This window comes from Ailuropoda melanoleuca, chromosome 4 (assembly GCF_002007445.2).
Source record: "Ailuropoda melanoleuca isolate Jingjing chromosome 4, ASM200744v2, whole genome shotgun sequence".
NCBI lineage: Eukaryota > Metazoa > Chordata > Mammalia > Carnivora > Ursidae > Ailuropoda > Ailuropoda melanoleuca.
In genome coordinates, this window is record NC_048221.1 from 85,134,841 (window position 1) to 85,148,843 (window position 14,003).

The following is a 14,003-nucleotide window of genomic DNA, read 5'->3' on the forward strand; positions in this document are numbered from 1 at the left end:
GGTAGTAACATAAAGTTTCCCTTTTAAATGATAGAGCAAAAATTGCACAGGTGGTATACAAATACTTGATATTTGGCAAAGTGAGCTAATGTACTGTCCTTATATTCAAACATCGATTTGAGAGAAATGCCTTTCCCCTCCTTCTTTTCTCTTCCTCTCCCCTCTCCTCTACACTGTCAGCCAGAATAAATTCAGAATATTGGTCGTAGGAATGCACTTGTCCAGAATACAATTTGTCCCAAATCTGCTTCCTCCCAAGATCATTTCTATCCTATCTCCATTTTTATCCTCATAGCCCCACCTCCTCCCCAAGCAAAAGACATTTTAAAGATTTTTTTGTGGGTTCACTTATTCCATTTTCAAAATATGTTTTTCTGAGTTATAGTTATTTTTATATATATATAAATTTGGAATTAGGTGATGGCTCCACTATCGAATTAGATTCAGAGAAATATGTATAGTTTTTCCCAACACTTTCAACATCTAGTTTCATTGGGGCTTTGAATTCATTGCCCTGATTTTTTCTCCCAAAGTTTTTCATCAAGTAGAAAGAAGAAAAGTAATTAAAATGAAGTCTTGTAAAAACACATTCAGTTTGACTTCCCCATATATTTACTTTTTATTTAGAGGTAATTTGTTAGTTTTTTTTTTTTAAAGATTTTATTTATTTATTTGACAGAGATAGAGACAGTCAGCGAGAGAGGGAACACAAGCAGGGGGAGTGGGAGAGGAAGAAGCAGGCTCATAGCAGAGGAGCCTGATGTGGGGCTCGATCCCATAACGCCGGGATCACGCCCTGAGCCAAAGGCAGACGCTTAACCCCTGTGCCACCCAGGCGCCCCCTGTTAGTTTTAAGAAACAATTTTTTTAATGGTTTTATTGTTTTATTTATAAGTAACAAGGGCACTGGAGAAGAATGTGAGACTAACATTGACTTTCTGTTGTCAGGGAAAAAGGAAAAGCCAAAGAAGTTCACAAAACAACCAAAAAAGCAGATGTCTTCACCCTGTGGTCAGAAGAAAGAAAAGGCATTAGAGAAGGTAGTTCTAAATTATCCATTACTGTTCTAAAGTTCATATTGAGAAGTAAGCAGGCAAATATAGCCAAGAAAAATCTGAAGAAGAGTAAAAATATATCACAGTAGAATGCTAGCAGTATAAAAATGAAATTCCATAAAAACTGAGATTAAAGATTTCCAAGATGTATTGATAGGTGAGAAAAGGAAAATGCTCAACAGTATGTATATTGGCATAGTCTAACATTTCTGTAGCATGTGTAGAAGAATATACATGTCTTTCTCTATATATGCATAAGATATCTGAAAAACTGCACAGGAAATTGATAAGGACTGGTTGCCTCTAAAGAAGGGAATTGAATGGGGAACAGAGACTTTTTACTATATGTGCTATTTGTAACTTTTGAATTTTGAACCAATATTACTTATTCAAAAATAAGATGGACTTTGAAATAAGAAAAGTAAGTAGACTTTATAATTTTTAAATAAATTACATTTTATGACCTTTTAAAATAATTCTTATTTCCCATACCTTTGAAGGAAGGGGTAAAAAGCCAGGCAGGAATAAGAAGATAGGAGTAACCACATTTGACTATAAGAGAAACCATGGATTCCAAAAATGTATTAAAGGCTGAGTTGAGACAAGTTCCACACAATTACACTGGACAAGTTGTATATTCATCTACATACTAAGTACCACAAGCACACAAATGGGTGAATTATTATTATTTTTTTCAAATGGGTGAATTCTAAAAGATTGCATAAGCTGGGGCTTCTAGGTCAGTCAAATAAAGCTGGGTTCAAATTCTAGGTCTGTATCTCTTTGGACAAGTTTCTTAACTTCTCTGAACCTGTTTTATTATAGAGATAATTATGGCAGCTGTCTCATGTGGTTATTGCAAGGCTTAAATGAAGTAATACTTGTAATGCTTTTGGTACAGTGTCTTGAACTCAATAAATGTAAACTGCTTTTTATTATTAACTATAACACTAATCAGTAAATGTGTTCTAATTGGACCTTAATGTTTACTCTTTTTTAGTCAGCCTCTAGAGATGTGTCTCCTTTCATGTGAGTATTGCTCCTTAATCCAATCAGATATCCACTCTTAAAGCATCAATGCTGATTTTTGTTTAATTTTTCTAATAGTGTGAGTATGCAGAAGAATAAATGGGATGCCACAAGATCCTTGAGATTCAACCAGGATGCACAAAGGGAAGATGGTAAGTTTTAATATGTGCGTAATGTACAAATCAGGTACAAATAACAATGATAGGAATCTTTCATTTTATGAAGTATGCTGAAAGCTTAAAAAGTTCCAACTAGAATAAAGCCCAGAATTCTCACATTCCCTTAGAAATCAACCAGAATTTTTATTTGTTTGTTCGTTTGTTTTTGTTTGTTTGTTGAAAGACCGTTGGGGGGGGTGGCCAGAATCCCAAGCAGGCTCCTCTCTGAGCAGAGCCCCATGTGGGCTTCGATCTCATGACCCTGAGATCATGCCCTGAGCTGAAATCAAGAGTGGGACACTCAACCAGCTGAACCACCCAGGCATCCCTCAACCAGAGTTTTATTAGTAGACAATCCCAGCAGATAATGTACTGTTTTATACACCTGTGGTTTGGAGGTGTGAGGCTGACTGCTGCCCATTCCTTGCACTCTAAAGATGACTGACTATCATGTTTTAGGTTGGTTTACAGTAGCCTTAAAAGCAGCACAGTTGTCTATATATGAGCCATGTGCTACTTGCTGCCTAAAGTTCTTCAAAGATAAATAAGTGTATGTGTCTGTAAAATAGTATCCAATGATATTTTCATAAATTCCTGATAGCTGAAGTGTTCTTTAAGAAATAAAAGTTATAAATCATCCTCATAAAAAGTCAGGTGTATTATTTTTTACCTCCAGATCAGCGGCGGATGTCTGAAATTACAGGGCACCTAATAAAGATGAGATTGGGTGATCTGGACCGAGTCAAGTCAAAGGAAGCGAAAGAAGTAAGAATTACATGCTGTTGTACTGTGCTTGCTTAGATATACCTTCCTACTTTATTTTTATCATGAGGTGTATAAAAATGTTTTAGGCAGAATCTGAAAAGACCAATTTAAATACTTTAATATATTTTTATATCCTGTCCCAGTTAGCCAATCAACTCACATAAACGTTCTCCATGTTATTTTCCATGGCCCATGGGTCCTCTATAGCACACGCAATAAAGTAGGTTATTGCTGGAAGTGTAATGTCACACTAAGAGTAGATTAACCATGAATTGCTGACCAAATGCTGACTACCCAGAGGGTGACTTTTTTGAAGTTGCTGATTTCAGTCAACTCTGTGGGTGTGCTTAGATATTATTTCTAAAATAAGATGTCATCTTGCTGAAAATGATGACTAGAAATACCTATGTTCTTACTAAAAGTATGTATTAGTCATAACACTATATATTAACATTAGTATTGGAATTATGTATTTATAATTACTCTTGCCCTAATTCTTTTATTTAAAAATTTAGTTCCCTATAAAACTTCTAAAATCTTTCTTTTTTTAATTTAATTACATATAGTTAACATACAGTGTTAAAACTTCTAAAATCTTTGTGACCTTGGTTAGGCAAATATTTCTTAGCTGTGACACCAAAAGCATGATCTATAAAAGAAAAAATTGACACATTGGACTTCATCAAAATTTGAATGACATTATTTTTGAGTGTTACTTTTTTTGAAAGACACTATTAAGAAAAAAGATAAGCCATAATCTATGAGAAAATATGTGTAAAACACTTACCTAGTAAAGGATTTGTGTCCAGAATATATAAAGAACTCTCAAAACTCAATAATAAAATAAATATTCCGATAAAACTAAATGGGCAAAAGTTTAACCAGACACTTCATGAAAGAAGGGATACAGATAGCAGATAAGCACACAAAAAGATGTAACATCATTAGTCATTAGGGAAACGTGAATTAAAACCTCAGCGAGATACCTCTGGATACCAACAAGAATGTCTAAAATGAAAAAAAAAAAAAAAAAGTGCTGGCCAGGATGGAGAGCAACTGGAACTCTCATATATAGCTAGTCGGGATGCAAAAAGGAATGGCCACTTTGGAAAACAGTTCGTCAGTTTCTTATAAAGTTAAACATTTCCTCACCGCAGAGATCAGTTCACACATGTTTATAGTGGTTTTATTCAGAATTGCCAAAAACTAGAAACAACCTGAATGTCCTTTACCTGTAAATGAATAAACAAACTGTGGTACATATAAAAAAGAAAGAACTACTGATACATCAGCAACATAAATGAATCTCCTATACATTATGCCAAGCAAAAGAAGCCATATTGAAAAGGTTCCAGACTGTATGACTTACTTATATAATGTTTTGGAAAATGCAGAACTATAGGGACAATAAAACAGATAAGTACTTTCCAGGAACTAATCATGGCAAATGGGTTGCCTTATGAGAGACACAAGGGGATTTTCTTGGGGTGATTGAAGTGTTGTATGTCTCCCTTGTAATGATGGTTATACTACTGTATGCATTTGTCAGAATTCAGAAATGTACACTAAAAAGGGTGAATTTTACCATATGTAAAATTATTCACATAAATTATAATTCAGAGAGACTGAATTTTAAAAATCAAAATAAAATTACTTCTAAGCTAAAGAGTAATGTCATTTTTATAAAGCAGAGCTTCTATTGATTCCATTAAAATAACAACTTCATTTTGCCCCTTTACTCTGCAGTTTGCAGGAGGTATTTATTCCAGACTTGAAGCGCAAATCAAGGCCTCAGTGCCAGTCACTGCACGGCAAAGCAGCTCAGAAAAAAATACAAGGTAAATCAGCATAAACAAAATTAGAATGCCACTGGCTTTGAAATGATTTCCTTTTTTCCCCCCCCCCCCCCCCGTAAAGATTTATTTATTTATTTTTAGAAAGAGAGAGTGCAAGCGACCGGGGTGGGGGGGGGGCGCAGAGGGAGGGAGCAAGAGAGAATCTCCTGCAGACTCCCCACTGAGCATGGAGCCCCACACAGGACTCGGTCCCAGGACCCTGAGATCATGGCCTGAGCCAAAATCAAGAGTGGCCCGCTTAATCAACCGACTGAGCCACCAGGTGCCCTGTGATTTTCTTTTTTTAGGGAAAATCATATGAACACTAGCAGCACATAATTGGAGTTTGGTTTGGTTTGTTTCAAGGATTAGATCATCAAGACATTAATCAGAACCAGATTTTAACTTAAACTTAAGGCTTAATAAGGTCATAAGCACAAAATTTAATGAAAGTATAGTTTTTTAAAGTTTTCTCTTGATTGAATCAGCTCTGTTCTGAGCCAGCTGCAGATAGGAATGTAAGCTCTATTGCTAATGTGAATTAGTAGAATTTCATACTGTTTATAGCTTAAATATTATTTAAATCATTGAAGTCTTTCCTGTTCCTTATTTTGTTTCTCTTAATGAAGTCTAACTTGTTGGATCTTCTGTCATTTTACATCACAAATTTTCTTTTAAAGATTAACAGTTACTGAGATTGGGTCATTAATACTACAGATCCAATGCTTTATCAGCAGTTCTGAAATCCAGAAAGCTCAGAAAGCCAACAAGGCTTTTTTATACACTTGTGGCAACTCAAACCCAAACTGAGCTACTATAATGCTATTTATAGTTTTTATTTATCTCACTGAAAATAAATGTTCATTTGTTTCACTGAAGAAGCATTAATATGTTTGATCATAGGGCACTGCTCCAATCCACAATATACAATATATGTACGGTATTATCTCCCCCGCCCCCCAAAAAATCTGAATTCCAAAATATGTCTCACTCCAAGGGTTTTTAAAAATGGGTTATGGACTATGTGAAGTTTGATTAAATTTTGATACTGTCAGGCAAACGTAACCTAAAGCAACAGCAAATTCCTACTATTTTAGAAGCACCTCTGACCTTCTTTTCTATTTAAAAAAATCTAGGTCTAAAAACCGTTTTGGTCCAGGGCGTCCTGCATAAAGCACCTTAACTGTAACTAAAAAGAAGACACACCTCTGGACATCTGAAATTGCTCACCTCTTGAAGATCGTCAGAACAATGACTTCTAAATGTTTTAAGTTATTTATTAATTATTCTTGCAAACCACATAAAGCATAGTGCTGAGGAGAATTAGGTCTTCTGAAATCTAATTGTAAATATGAAACTTCTTAAATCTGATTTTCCTTTAATGTGATGCTAGGCTATGTAGAAAATTAGTATTTTCAAATTTGCATAGTTGACTCCTTATATTTGTTATCCTTTATTTATTTGGAAGAGAAGAGGCCTAAGCTCTCAAGTAGCTAAGATTTTTTAAGACCTTAAAAAATTAAGGGAACGCAGCTGGTGGTGCTACTGTGCATGTCTTTTGGGCTGTAAATCTTGGGATAGCATTGGGAACTGCAACTTGTTGTGATGAAATGCCCCGTGATGCTGATTTTAAGTTTGCATGAATATTAACAAGTGACAGTTCTCAAGATTGCATTAAGTAAAGTTTCAAGGTGCGAGGTATTTCCTTTGTCGGGCAGGAGGGTCAATTTTTTTCAGCATTATTCCATGGAAAGCACAATGTTAATCCAACTTGTTTTTCTTTCGGTTTTTATTCTTGTCTATTGGTTATCTGAGCTGAAATTACTGATTATTACCTCTTCTTCTGTGACACTAGTGCCATTCTGAATCTGTTAAAATAACTACCAGTAGTTTTAGGATAGTGAATCATTTCGGTTTTATGAAACACCCACTGCGCAGTTCTCAGGGCTCTAAAACTTAACCATATTTCTAAAGCCATTCGAATAGCCCCTTCAAACAGTTATAGTTACTTATTACTTTAGCAATGTCAAGAAGGAAACATTCCCAAATACATTTGATGGGTGAAAATGGCATACATTCAGTAGAAATCAAACTAAATTCTATTTTATAGATCATGTTTTAATTTTTCTAACCAAGCAGAAAGAGTGCTCAGGGAAAATTTGTTCTGAACCATAAGCGTATAAAAATTTATGTGCTTGGAAATTACTTGTATGTAGGCCTCTGAAAAACTTTAAGATGCACTGTTTCTATTTTCTGTATTCATTTATCTCATTATTGGAATTTCTTCAAATTATTTAGAGAACAGGCTTTGATAATGTGTGACAGAATGGCAGTTTCTAGAAATGTTGAGGTGTTAAATTCAGTTAACACATACAGAAATCATTTTAAGAGAGTTAAGTTAGTTGATAAATGAAGCTAGATGTTATTTGGTGTTATATGTATGGCTTTTCCAAGTTTTTTGAACTTCTGTTTGCAAATTTTGTTCCAGTTTAGATATTTTTCAATTGTTTGATATTTTTGAAATAGATTATAAAATTTGTATTTTCAAAAGAAAATGTTTTATAGTACATGATCTGTAAGTTCTGTTATAAATACCAGAGTCTTGTTCCTTTTACTGTATTCTCTAAAAGGATTTAGGCTTGTATATGTTATATAGTGTGGCGACGGTCACAACTGGAAGAGAAGGATGCTCTTTAGATTTTTAGCTAATGGTAAAAATGGCAGATTGCTTCTCCCCTGTGAGGACTGTACCAGTGAATTGATTTTTACAAACCAGAATTTATCAGAATTTGATTCTCTTCAGAATATGCTTTTTATTTTGTCAATGTCTGTAATACATAGCACAGGTACCAAAAACATTTTCGTCAAACTCTTAATAGTATTTTTTTTGCCAAATGCTTTGGAAGGGTTTTACCTTATATTAATTCTGAATTCACATGTCTTTAATTGAAATAAATGTTAATGACAAAGTTGTTTGAAAAATCCCTTGATCTGAATCACTCCATCTTCTCAGAAGAAGTCTGGGTGGGCTCTAGAGCATAGGTTTTCACGAAAAAATTAGCTCTGTTACAAGGTGTACTTTATACATTTTAAGATTGTTTTATTTTTTTAAAAGATTTTATTTATTTGAGAGAGAGAGCATGAGAGGGGGGAAGGGTCAGAGGGAGAAGCAGACTCCCTGCTGAGTGGGGAGCCGATTATGGGGCTCCATCCTTGGACCCCAGGACCATGACCTGAGCTGAAGGCAGTCGCTTAACCAACTGAGCCACTCAGGTACCCCCTTAAGATTGTTTTAAATGAGGTTATCCTGGTTAAGATTCAGCCCAATATTTAAGGGACAAAATATTGCAGAAAAGTTTATCTGGTAGCAGAGCTTATTCCACACTATTGCATCATGTTGTTTGTAATTTTCCCTCTTCAGAACATTCAGCCAGATATTGTGAGATGTGCTAATTGCTTTGGAAGCTGAGGGTAAAGCCCTATTATGCGAATCTGCTAAGGGCAAATTTTAATGTAAAAACAACAAAAAAATACCTTTCACATCTAATACCTGAGATTAATTCTTCAGCTATCCTTCAGCTATTCATTGAGCAACTATTATGAATCTCACCTTTTTGTAACCTCCTAGGTAAAAAGTACTGGGATACCTAGCCAGTTCAATTCAAATAGGCTAGCTCTCCCACTTTCATTTAAAGCTGATTTATTGGGGAAGATGATGTGGTGATCATACTATTCCCACCCTTTTGGGATTGTTGGAGGATTAAATGACTTAATAGATGTAAAACAACTAGGACAGTACTTTCTGGCTTTTACTAAGCCCTCCATCAACGTTAACTGTTATTGTTGCATTGTTATTTTAATATTTGGAAGGTAGCCTTAAATTCTTTAAGATGAGTTTTATATCCCTCTTCCTATATTTTGAATTGCTGAGAATGGTGGGAATGGGTGTGGGTGTGTATTTAGTGCAAAAAAGAAAAGAGGCGCCTAATTCTTTGGTGGTTGTTGTGGAAGGTCTTGGCATTATTTAGACAAAGTTAACAGCATTTGAGGGAGGAGCTAGGTAGGAAAACTATTTCCCGATATCGGTAGTGACCTATACTGTTTTCAGAGGTTTACTGAAGGAGAGAGAGTGAGAGCTGCAGATAGAGCAGCCCTCCTTCCAAAATGTATCTTTTCTTTTCTTTTCTTTTTTCTTTTAATTTATTTGACACAGAGAGAGAGAGCAAGTACAAGCAGCAGGAGCAGCAGGCAGGGGAGAAGCAGGCTCCCTGCTGAGCAAGGAGCCCGATGTGGGACTCAATCCCAGAACCCCAAGATCACAACCTGAGCCGAAGGCAGACACTTAACCTACTGAGCCAGCCAGGTGCCCCTATTTTGCGACAGTTTTTAGTAAAATAGAGTGGCATCTGGCTGGCTCAGTTGGTGGAGCATGCAACTCTTGATCTCGGGGATGTAAATTTGAGTCCACGTTGGGTGTAGGGATTACTTAAAAATAAAATTTAAAAAAAATAGTAAAATTGAATATGTACTGTATCATTTCATTTACATGAAATTCTAGAATAGGCAAGACTACAGTGAAAACAGATTAGTGGTTGCCTAGGGCTGAGGATCGGGGGAGGGAGATTAACTACAAAAGGGCATAGAGGAACTACGTTAGAAATGTTTTGTAACTTGATTATAGTATAAATTTGTCAAAACACATAACTATACATTTAAAATGGGTGCATTTTATTATATGTCAATTATATCTCAACAAAATAGATTTTTAAAAAGACTGAAATTATAGAATTATAAAGATCTGGAAAGGATCTTAAAGAGTCTCTTGTTTTTTCAGATGGTGAAATTGAGGCCTAGAGAGGCTAAAGTCATTATACCAATTAGTTGGTTGCAAAGTTAGAATATACTCAAGTTTCCAAACTTCCAACTAGGTCAGTGCCTTCTTAAGCCAGGTTCGTTCGTTCTTTTTTTTTTTTTTTTTTTTTTNTATTTGTTTATTCTACAGAGATAGAGACAGCCAGCGAGAGAGGGAACACAAGCAGGGGGAGTGGGAGAGGAAGAAGCAGGCCCACAGCAGAAGAGCCTGATGTGGGGCTCGATCCCAGAACGCCGGGATCACGCCCTGAGCCGAAGGCAGACGCTTAACCGCTGTGCCACCCAGGCGCCCCAAGCCAGGTTCTTTCTTGACAAACCAGGGTGCCCCACTAGCAAAGTACTCTGTTAAAGATCAAATTTGTATTTTTCCTTTCTTTTTTTTTTTTTTTTTTTTTAAAGATTTTATTTATTTATTTGACAGAGAAAGAGACAGCCAGCGAGAGAGGGAACACAAGTAGGGGGAGTGGGAGAGGAAGAAGCAGGCTCCCTATCGGAGGAGCCTGATGTGGGGCTCGATCTCAGAACACTGGGATCACGCCCTGAGCCGAAGGCAGACGCTTAACGACTGCGCCACCCAGGCACCCCTGTATTTTTCCTTTCTTTCACAGCACAGGCTAGGATAGAGATTGACAGAGAGAAGCCTTATTTAGAAGGACATGGATTCTGCTTGTCCTGGAAGAAAGGCATAGCAAGACTTTTTCTGTCCTGATATAAACAAAACAACAAAAAACCACCTCATTTTTTGGGAATTGGTCCTCATTGGAGAAAAATGAAGAAATGGGGTTCTGCGACCCTGATATGCTATTATTATCCTGACCCAGCCCCCCAGGGCTGTGTGTGATCTGCTGTGGCTGGGTCCTGGGCTACAAGACCAACTGTGGAACATCCCTGACAAGCTTAGCTTGTCATCCCTCAAAGGGCTTTACCTCCCAGCAGGGATATAGACAAGCAAAGTCATCATCCGTAAGCAGTGGACAAGCGTTGTCTTTTGGATTGAGTGGGACCAGTCTCCAAAATTGACAATGTGAGGTAATGAGAAACTATGGCATTAGCCAATGATTAGACCCCAATTAAGAAGAGAACAGAACCCATTATAGACTGAATAAGTTATTCCTTGGTGTATCTGGGCAATGTATGGGGGAGTTTTCCACAGTGGGAAATGATGGGCTTTCTGCTAAATAATGGATTCTGCTAAAAGGGCTTATGAGTAATTAAGTGATTGTTTGGAAAAAATAAAAGTATTCTGAATATATTTGTATTTGAATTTGTGGACTAGGTGATACTAATTTTACTAAAAATGTTCATTCATTTTTCATCAGTATTTATTAAGTATATACTATGTGCCCTTAGGCACTGTGCTAAGAGCTGGTGATAGTAACTATGCTCCTACTGAGTTTAGGGGGGTATGGATAAGATGCATCACAGAATAAACTTCTAAGCTAGGGGGAGCACGGAGTCCAATAGAAATTCAGAGAAGAAACCCCTAGTCTACACTTTGGGTAGCAGAAAGAGATGTCAGGAGAAGACTCTCCAAAGAAAATAATATTTTAGGCTGAAAGCTGAACTAGCAGCTCTTCACACAGCTGGAATGACAATCTTCCAGGAAGGAGGGACAGCATAACCAAAGCACTGGAGATAAGAGGATGCTGCTCTTTTTGGAAAAGACAAGTACACGTTTAATGAGCTTGGAATAGAGTGGGGGTAGCAGGAAAAGATGTGGGTTGAGGCTCTGGAGATCTAGGTCTCGATCCTAAGGGCAATGATGAGATACTGAAGTTTGTTAAATGAGCAGAGCCATGATGAAAATTTCTAGAATATTTTCTGGGGTTAAAGTGTAAAGAATGGACTGAAGAGTGACACAATTTGCAGGGAGACCATTAGGACATTGTTGGAAAAAGTGAGAATGATGGAGAAATAGATTTGAGTTGGGAGATACAACCTTGCAGGACTGGATTGACTGGATTTGGGGGATGAGGGAGGACAAAGAAAAGTAGAGCATGATGTATATTGTTTCTGATAGATATGAGTGATTATAACATCATTGTATATACATGTGGAGAAGTGTTCAAGGCATCTTTGCTATCCAAACTCAGGAACCAGAAGCTTAAGTACATTTTAAAATCATTTCTTTGCTATCCAAATTCCTGCTGTTGGATAGTTGAAATTTAGGAATAAATAGATTTAGATAGCAAAAAATTTTTTTGGATTTCCTACCTAAATCCAGGATCTGAAACTCAGGATTCAGGTAGTAGGAGTATTTGTTTGTGTATTTTTTTTTCATTTTTGTTTTTAAACAAAGTCTTATTTCGTGCTGTTCCTTTCCATAGGTTTAATATTTTAGATAAAAAGAAATTCTGCATCATGAGATATGAAGTTTATGCTTCAATCAATTGGTATTTAGGAGAGAGCTCCTGAGATATAGGGTATTAAATGTATTCCTATGACAAAATTAAAGTTTTAAATATAAGTAGCTCTGTCTTTCAATATTATATTTTTTACATTGTAGACATGTTAATAACTAAGGAAATATAATTGCTATCAACTGACCAGCTTGACAAAAATCTATTGTTTTTACAAAAACCAATACTATTTTTAAAAGACTCAAAATCACTCTAAGATTTCAGTGAAGAAAGCAAAGCAAATTTGGTTTTAAGAGCAAAGCATTTTTAGAAAAGAGAGCTTTTAAATAAATTTATCATCCGTATTTTCTTCTGGTATAATAAGGTTTTTATCATGCTTTGACATATATGATTACCATACTTTTTCTCAAATTGGTATCAAATACATGAAAATAGCCCCAAAATGGCAGTGATGATTCTGTAGTATTCCAGGATAGTCTTTCAGAGTCAGAGGTGACAATATATATCAAACATCAGTGCTTTTTGAGATTCATGAGGATATTTCAAAATGTTGAAGCCAAATGAAAATTGTGATAATATTTATACGGGGTTGGATAATAGGAAAAATTCATTTTAATGTTTTCTCTCTAGGTAAGAACACCTTGAATCACTAAAGTTCCCTTCTGTAAAGCAAAAACATACATGTTTTTCCATAGACCATTTGGAGGTCTATCTAGTTTATAAATGTAGTTTTCAAACAAGCTCATGCTTGCGTACATTTGTCTTCTGCTTCTTAACATTTTCCAAACACTCACTTCTCACACCCCACACCCCTCTCAGCTGATGCCCCATCTCATTCCATTTTCTACTGAAAAAATGTAGACTATTTCATCTCCTTCCACCATGTCTATGATTTACCTACACCTGCAGCCACCTTCTTTTCTCTTATACCAAAGTTGACTAGTCACTCCCTTCTGTCCCGGATGGCTTTGTCTCTCACCTTCCTAAGAACTTCACTTCCTTCTCCTGCCTCAGCTCTATCTACCAGATCACTCCTGAGGGAGTTCAGAACATGCCACCTCAAAATTTGCTGCCGTGGCATATTACTGTGAGCTGAAGGCACTTGAGAAACAGCAAATGCAGGAGACCTACCTTTATCTATTTATAAACAGAACATAAAATTTCCATGAGTAAGATGCCCTCCCTGGAACAGGGAAGAAAACAGCCTTAACACCAGAGATGGAGTGGATGTTGACACGCATCCATACCAACTTACTGAGGTAACTCTTCTTCCACTCGTTATGCCTCCCCTCCCCCCATATATCTCTTAGTCACTTTTCTACAATTTACTGCTCCTAGCTCAAACTCTTTTGTCTTGTCATTTCTTCACAAATGTATTCTTTGTCTACAAGGTATACAAGCTTTTTGGTCTGGTCACTTCTTCCGGGCTTCATTCCCTCATGATCATGTAAAAATAAAACTTGTATGCCATTCTCTTGCTAATCTGTTTTAACAATATTGGTTTAATTCTTAGACCCAGCTGGAGATGCTGAAAGAGTTAGAGGAGAATTTTTCCTCCCTTACACTCCCATCAGCATATAAACATGCTTAATCTCATACTTAAAAACATCTCTCTCAACCCTACATTTACCCTCAGCTTCTATCCTATTTCTGTATTCTCCCTCACAGCAAAGCTTGAAAGCATAGTTCCTTAGCAGTGGTCCTCAAAGTCTTTTTTTTTTTTTTAAAGATTTTATTTATTTATTTGACAGAGATAGAGACAGCCAGCGAGAGAAGGAACACAAGCAGGGGGAGTGGGAGAGGAAGAAGCAGGCCCACAGCAGAAGAGCCTGATGTGGGGCTCGATCCCGGAACGCCGGGATCACGCCCTGAGCCAAAGGCAGACGCTTAAGGACTGCGCTACCCAGGCGCCCCTCAAAGTCTTTTGCT

General features: G+C 36.6%; 1 protein-coding gene across 5 annotated transcripts in view; it reads left to right on the top strand.

Moving 5' to 3' along the window:
• KIAA1841 (KIAA1841 ortholog) overlaps window positions 1-7,620 on the top strand; it is a 56,939-nt gene extending 49,319 nt beyond the window's left edge. For 4 of the 5 annotated variants that reach the window (XM_034659183.1, XM_002927159.4, XM_019807905.2 and 1 more), the window contains 6 exons: window positions 949-1,040; window positions 2,056-2,084; window positions 2,163-2,236; window positions 2,919-3,007; window positions 4,754-4,845; window positions 5,979-7,620. In XM_034659183.1, coding sequence (XP_034515074.1) covers window positions 949-1,040; window positions 2,056-2,084; window positions 2,163-2,236; window positions 2,919-3,007; window positions 4,754-4,845; window positions 5,979-6,015 — 413 coding nt within the window. In that variant the 3' untranslated portion in view covers window positions 6,016-7,620. Of the gene's footprint in view, window positions 1-948; window positions 1,041-2,055; window positions 2,085-2,162; window positions 2,237-2,918; window positions 3,008-4,753; window positions 4,846-5,978 lie in introns of those variants that run through there. The other variant, XR_004624914.1, reaches the window with a different exon arrangement.
• Window positions 7,621-14,003: the final 6,383 nt, after the last annotated feature.